This window comes from Mustela nigripes, chromosome 6 (genome assembly GCF_022355385.1).
Source record: "Mustela nigripes isolate SB6536 chromosome 6, MUSNIG.SB6536, whole genome shotgun sequence".
Taxonomy (NCBI): Eukaryota; Metazoa; Chordata; class Mammalia; order Carnivora; family Mustelidae; genus Mustela; species Mustela nigripes.
In genome coordinates this window covers 128,265,756-128,273,135 of record NC_081562.1, presented here as the reverse complement: position 1 = coordinate 128,273,135, position 7,380 = coordinate 128,265,756, and the positions used below count along the sequence as shown (strand labels likewise).

Sequence of the window (7,380 nt, the reverse complement as noted above, 5' to 3'; positions counted from 1 at the left end):
GCGAAACAAACCACACACCCCCCCCCCCCCCCCCCCCACCCCCCACCACAAAAAAAAAAAAAAAAAAACAAAAAAAAAAAAAAAAAAACCCGCAATGGGAAAAAAGTAATCCGATTTCTGTCTTCAAAATGCGATAAACCAGGGCTCCAAAAGGGGTGTAACACATTAATGGACTTGTACAAACCATCCTGTGCAGTTTACAACAAAAGGAAGGTAATAGGGTTCAAGAAAATATCTTCCAAAACACTTTTATGAATTAAATTTCCTGAATTTGTGACTAGGTGGAAGAGGTATTGCAGAACCGCCCAGCTGCCATTTCCATATAGGATGGGCCTTGTGAGGAGGTTGGGAATCCTTAGTAGTGTTTAAGGAATACGCCGGCCACAAATCCCCATCTTTCCCAATAATGAGGGATGGTGGACAAGGAAAATTTGCCATGAAATTAAATGGCCTTTTCACTGCTGATGCTACATTGCTGGCTACCTTTTTGCGTCTGTTTATAACTGTAAAATCATCCAGTGTTCCTTCATGTGTCTCAGTTTTACCTGTAGGACGAGGACTTCTAGCTGATTTCAAATTTGGTTTGACTGGAGGTGTCTGAAGTACAGGTCGCTTTCCCAGTACTAGTGTCCGGTAATTTTTTCTCACCCTGGCACCAAATTTATATTCCCCATCCTCAGGTTTTGGAGAACCTAAAGTGCATGAAAGGCCCTGACTCTGAGCCAGTGGGTTTAAGGAAGGAGTTTCTTTTTCAGGGCATGCAAAACCTTCTTCCTTGGCTGTGGTGAACAAGGCGTCCTCCTCCTTACTTTCAGTCACACTGTAAAACTCACCCTTTGTATCATTGCACTCGCACTTAAGCTTATTTGTAATAAGGTCAGGTTCATAGTCTTCATTAGCACTACTGTCTTCTACTTTGATTTTAATATTGTGCAGAAATGGCAAGGTCTTGTCTCCTGTGTTAGTGCAGGGAGTCTCAGTTTTAGTTGCTGCTGCTGCATCCACCTCAGAATCAGTGTGTGAAGAGGACAAATCCGTAGCAAATTCAGCACAATGAGGGATTTTGGAATCTTTTTCTGAATTTGCCGCTGCTCGCGAAGAATCATTATTTAAGAACCTAGCAGCTATTGTGTTGTTATCTGCACAGTGTGTAGTAGGACTTGCTTGTAGGCATTTCCTCGCCTCTCGGAGTATTCTTTGTTGTGGAAATGCATTGTTTGTCTTTGGGCTAGGTGAAGAGGCCCCCTCCGCCAGGCAGTTAATTGTCAGGTCAGTTCTCTTTACAGTACTGGAAATTTCAGAGTGTGGGAATGTAATCTCAGATACCCTATCGTTCCTTATCTCTGTGAAACAACTCCCCAGGCTGGCGGGGCAGTACACCGGAGACGCTTTGGGGGCCCAGCTCTGCAGATTCCACTCCTCCGGCGACTCCGCTTTGACACTACTCTTGAGGTCGGGAAGTCTGCCGGCATCCTCGAAAGCAGCGGGTTTGGTTGCAGCGGCGGCGGAGGCCAGATGGTACAAGAAGTTGGCCTGCGCCTGCACGCTGGGAGGCTTGCAGAAGCTGGTGCGTCTGAAACGGATACTCTGCACGGACACTTGGCTGGAACCGGAGCTGGAGTCCGACTCCGTGGACGAGTCCTCCTCCTCCGAGCTGACTTCGCTGGAATCCGAGGCCCCGCTACCCCCCTCTTCCTCCTCTTCCTCCTCCTCTTCCTCCTCCTCCTCCTCTTCTCCCTCCTCCTCCTCCTCCTCCGAGGACACCGAGTTGCTGGAGCTGGACAAACTGGAGCCAAAATCTGAGTCGTTGGCTGCATGGTCCGAGTAGGAGCTGGACTCCGAGTCGCTGCTACAGCTCTCGGGAAAGCTGCCGAGATGGGGCTGAGGCCGGTGGTGATGTGGGGGGGGGTGGTTCGGCGGCGGCTGCTGGGCCCGGTGGTGGTGATGGTGGTGGTGATGGTGGTGGTGGTGGTGGTGGTGGGGAGGCGTGCAGAAGCCGTTAACCAGATGAAACCTCTCCAGGCAAGTGGCCCCGGCGGCCGCCGCCGCCGCCGCTGCCGCCGCCGCCGCCGCCGCCTTGGCTTTGTAGGACCTGGGCAGCAGGAGCAGGCGGCGGGTGCCGGCGTGGGGCGCGAGCAGGCAGTCCTTGGCGCCCCCGCGCTTGCGCTTGCACCGGTAGGTCAGGCTCACCGGGCCTCCAGCGCCCGCCGCCGCCTTGGGCTCGGGCCCGGCCGCCGACGCCTGGTAGTAGGCGGCGGCGGCGGCGGCGGCGGCGGCAGCCGCGGCGGCGGCGGCGGCGGCAGCCGGGTGCTTGCTGCAGAGCAGGCTCCGAAAATAAGCAGGGTCCGAGTGGAAAGCAACGTAGTTTCCCTGGAGCGGGGCAGTTTCATAGTTTAGAGGGGGTTTGCAAGGCGAACGCACGATTTCCGGATAGTGCGAGCCCGGGTATTTGCTAAAAATCTGAGGTAGATGGGCGGCGGGGCGCGCGGCGGCGGCGCCCGGGCGCGGGGACTGCGCGCTGATTGGCAGGGGCCGTGCGGCTCCGCTCAGGCCCCGCCAAAGTTGGTGCTTGTCCTTCCAAAAACCCGGGCGGGGGCTGGCGGCGGCGGCGGCGCGCTCTGGTGGCGGCGCCTTTGTGGCCAGGGCCCGGCCGACCCTCCTGCGCTTGGTCTTGAGGACGCGCTCGGTTTTGCAGGAGGTGTAGAGCGCTTCCACGTCTTCCCGAGAGATGAGCGTGCATTTGGCGGCGTGGAAGGCGATGCTGTTGATTGCCTTGAGTTTCCGCAACTCCTCCAGATCGCAGTGGTGCTTTTTCACTTTCAAATGATCCATGCGCTTGTGCACGGTCGTCCTCGGGATGTTTTTCAGCAGATCCGTGAAGACTTGGGAGAGGGCAAACATTTGCTTTCCTTTAATGATGAGGTAGCCGAGCCTCACGCCATCCACCTCTTCAAAACCTGACTTCAGGTCTCCCATCTCGGGCACTAAATGATCCCCACCATTTGCAGTAAATATATACGTGACGCATACATACACATGTATGTATGTTAATCCTCCACCAGATGCTGCGTGTGTCTCAAGGCATCCTGCTAATAAAATAACAAAGACTGTTATTCCCGGCGAAGGGAGTGCCAAACTCTAGGCGAAATTATTGGAAAAAAAAAAAAAAACAAACACAAAACAAAACATGAAATTACACTGACTTGATTCTTGCTTTTTTTTTTGGTTTTCGTATTTTTTTAAAAAGAGGGAAAAAACCATCCGGTTTCTGATCTGCCAGTGTATTGGTCTAAGTCCCCGATGCAGATCAGTACCTGGGCCCCTCTATTCCTTCCTTCTCCATTGGAGCACTATGATAATGGAATGTGAAGGGAGAAAGAGAAAAGAAATGCAGCTGCTATTCCCGCCGCTGCTTTAGCTACAAATAAAATGACAGAGTGAAGTGAGCTCGTCCGGAGACACCTTCATCAATTAATTCCCCTAAAGCCAGCGCTGATTGGACACTCCTGACAGGTGATGCAATAAAAATTGATATTCCACCCCTTCCCCCCAAAATCTCCCACTAATTAGCATACCCTTATACTGCCACCTCCCCTCCCAAAGTAAATAATACAGTCGGTATATAAATCTTTCCATTAAACTATCGGAGCTCAGAAACAGCCTGACTCACAGACTTCATCTGAACCAGTGTGTGTACGCTTAAAAAAAAAAAAAAAAAAAAATCCCTGTATACTCGCCTTTAAAGGAATATTGCCTATTTTTTCTTTATTTGCATTTTACCGCTGCAGCTATTATCATTTCAAAGAAAAGCATTTTAAAAACATTATCAAGCCGAAATAGACATACCCCACCCCCTTTTCCTTTGGAAAATGGAGCTTAAGCGAAAATGTGCAGAATAGCCTGGTATTTCCCTTATGGGAGTGGAGAAGGAGACCGGCTGGGAGCTCCAAAGTTAAACCCGCGCAGTGAACCACCCCAGTAGACTTACGTTTTGGATTTCTCTCGATTTTCCTTTTTTTTTTTCCCCCTGAAATGCCTTTTACAACCAGAAACAAAGTTATTTGACCAAGGAAGCAGTTCAAGGCTCCAGCTCCGAAACACTGTAACAATTCAACTGGATTTTGGTTCTCTGCTGGGGGGTGGGGTGGGGAGGAGGTAGTTTCACGTCAGACCCATAACAAAGCATAGATAAGCCAGAAATGTGTACACTTTTCACAATTAACCAGGCTGGATTGGAGGCGGGATCGTCCTAGAGTCCCCAGCACAGTCTTTTGCCAGGGTCCTGTTCACGACAGGTCAGAATTCCAGGGAGCAGATTGTTTCTGCAGCAAAGAAAATGTAAAACGCCCAAGGTGCTTCCAGAGGTTTTACGTAATAACGATGAAAAGAAAGTGCTGATGTACGACGCAGACTATTTCAGTGGTCTATGATGCTTTCGGTTGGTAGTTTAAATGAATCTTCCACAACTCTCATTTTTTCCATGAAAGCCAAGCATCTGCTTTAGAAAAAAAAATCACTTTGGATGAATATCAATGTTGTTTAACCTCTTCTTAGTCAAGTTAAAGCATATTTTGGTGTCATTTCCAAGGATATCCAAAATATTGCCAAATGAGAGCAATGGTCTTCCCAGCTGCATTATCAGGATCCCAAGGTGGCTTGTTGGCTCCTTTGCAAAATTCGGCAAAATCTTTTTAACAGTTCGGTGTTTGCAACTACAGCATAAATGCAACCCAGGCATTTATATATTTCCTTGTTCCTCCAAAAATAGACACATCCGTGTGGTTAAAAGAATAAACGGATATTTCTGAGCCTGCAAGAAAAGAATTGTACAATAATTTCTTCCTTCCCATTCAAAAGTTCCAGTTTCCCCTGCTCTGGTCTGGCTAGCACAGGCAGGTATGTCTCAAAAGAAAAAAAAAAAAAAAGAAAGAAAGAAAAACAGAGGAATCAGACATACAAAAAGGTAGTTTGCATGAAATCTCAGCCATAGTTCCCCACCCCCACCCTCATCTCCCTAGTAATTTCCCAGGAATTTTGAAGAGAATTGGGAATTTCAAGAAGTGCATCCGGAAATTAAGGAAGTCTATTTAAGAGAGTCTGTAACTCAGAGGTTGGGATTTGAAAAGTCAGCCCTGGACTACTGTTGCACTCAGCACAGATGTAATCGCCGCTCTTCAACTTAATCAATGTGTGTACAAACCACGATGTCTCGTTCTTGCCTTTGAAATCTAAGGCTAGCATTTCCATCCAAGAAATCAGAGCTACAGCAAATTACATTTTTGTCCCTTGAATGAGAGAAGGATCATTGAATGGATCTCGTGATATTTCAGGCTTTAAACGTAACCGAGAGGCAGCAATGAACAATGCCTCGTCACAGCTAATACCATCCACCGAGTTGGCTTTCTTTTGCATCTGGATCTATCACACCGCGTTTTTTTCTCTTTCACTTTCACAGGAGGCAAAATGCAAAAGGTTTAAGCAGAAAGCAAAGTTTCCAGAAAAAGCAGATGCTGCTGTTTGTTTTTTAAAGTAGAATGACCAGAGTCTTCCACTGCCAGCGACAATAATGTCGTTTTAAAATTCCTCCTGATGCACTTATATACTGAAGCTCTCTTCCTCCCACCCCACCCCCGTCCAATTCCCCTCCTCCAGCTTTGAGATTTCAACCAAAGAGTCCAACAGCCAAGAAACAGTAAACTCAGAAAAAGCCTTTGAGAAGACATTACAAAAGGTTGGCTAGAACGTCCTTTTTCCCCCTTCTTCTTCTTTCTTTTCTTTTCTTTTCTTTTTTTTTTTTGGCCAGGTAGTTCTAGTTGTTCTCCATTCCTACTTAGATTTACACACACGCACACACACACACACACACACACACACACACACTCCTACTCCTCCACATGGCAACATGATTTAGTAACCTCTTCAAAATTACCCTTTTTTGCTCTTCCTTCCTCTCTTTCCACCTTTAAAATACTGGTAACATAGGTGGTTCTTAAAACCAGTAGAATATTATGTATTTAAAAAAAAAAAACCCTGAAGGTCCTATCTATTGGGTCAAATAGAGAAAAATAAAGACCAGAAGACTTGGGAAATGTGTCTATATATACAATTTATGCAAGTATCTTTACATGTACACTCAGACACCTTTACACTTACACATTTTTAATACTCTTATTACATATCTTTCTTCTTCTAATACATTCTTTTGTTCCTTTAACTTCCCCATTATTGTGTGTGTATGTGTGTGTGTGTGTATGTGTAAAGGCGTGAGTGAGTGCATTCACACGCATGCACACACATACACACACACAAAATGTGACAGACAGCTTTCTTGTGGCCATCAGCACACGTTGCATATCCGGGGTCTTCTCCAGGCACATTGGGGGTCGATCCCGATAAAAAGATCTAGCAGAGGCCCCTGAGCGCTCACACATGAAAGGCAGGGGACTTTAAGATGGATTTGCATGCACACAGGGGATTTCGATCAATAGCTACCAACATTTATGGCTTAGATTATTAATGTGAAAGCTGGCCAAAAGAATGGGGATGAAAAATTAAAGGTGTCTGTTATCAATTATGCTTAAAGTTATGCAATAATTTACTTACTTTGCCTGGATGTGCAGATCCAGATGTATAAAGTACTATTCTTCAAAAGCCAGGGGGTTTCTTTGATAAATTTGTTGACCATGTCAGCTGCCTCAACAATCAAAGATGAACCCAATTCAGATGATGGACTGTATTCAAATTCTTTTTTAAGACAAGATATATCAACTTCTATATTTCTCAAATGTGTATACATATGTGGGCATATATGCCCAAATTAACATTTATGTGTATATATCTGTCTCTGAGAGTATAGAGAATTACTTATTGGGAATTTAGGCATATATATGATAAGCATTGAGTTTGTTAATTGCATGTAATTATTTACTCAGTGAGGAATGCACAATCGACTCACTATCATAAGAAGTATTTCAGCTTCCGAAACAAAGCTGCTTGCTATAGGAAAATCCACCGTGACAAATACAGATAGAAGTATATTCTTAATGTCCACTTACTTCTGTATTTGTTGTAAAAAAAAATCAGTACTTTCAGTTTTTAAAGTGATGGGCTATGAAGGTATGAACATATTTGTCTTTACTTATCCTGTATCAATGTGCTAAATTTATCTTTGGATGTTCTATTTTGATTTATTTTCACTGTATTTTATGTTTAAATACCATTGCAATTCAGTCTGACCTCTTTCCTCTGGAGCAAAGTAATGCACACGGCATTTACAGTCTTTTAAATGGTTAGCTGGGAAATGCAGTAGCAATTTGCAGGAGTAGTTTACTAATGGGGAAAGTTCTTTTGAAAACCTGAAGGAAAACCTAAGAGTACTTT

General features: G+C 45.7%; 1 protein-coding gene across 1 annotated transcript; it reads right to left on the bottom strand.

Moving 5' to 3' along the window:
- Nucleotides 1–94: 94 nt before the first annotated feature.
- On the bottom strand, nucleotides 95–4,333 carry SKIDA1 (SKI/DACH domain containing 1). The gene is made up of 2 exons (XM_059405005.1): nucleotides 3,989–4,333; nucleotides 95–3,089 (listed from the first exon to the last, which is right to left on the bottom strand). Exon 2 carries the CDS (start codon nucleotides 2,974–2,976, stop codon nucleotides 250–252), a length of 2,727 nt encoding a protein of 908 aa, XP_059260988.1. The 5' UTR covers nucleotides 2,977–3,089; nucleotides 3,989–4,333; the 3' UTR covers nucleotides 95–249.
- Between the last annotated feature and the right edge of the window lie 3,047 nt (nucleotides 4,334–7,380).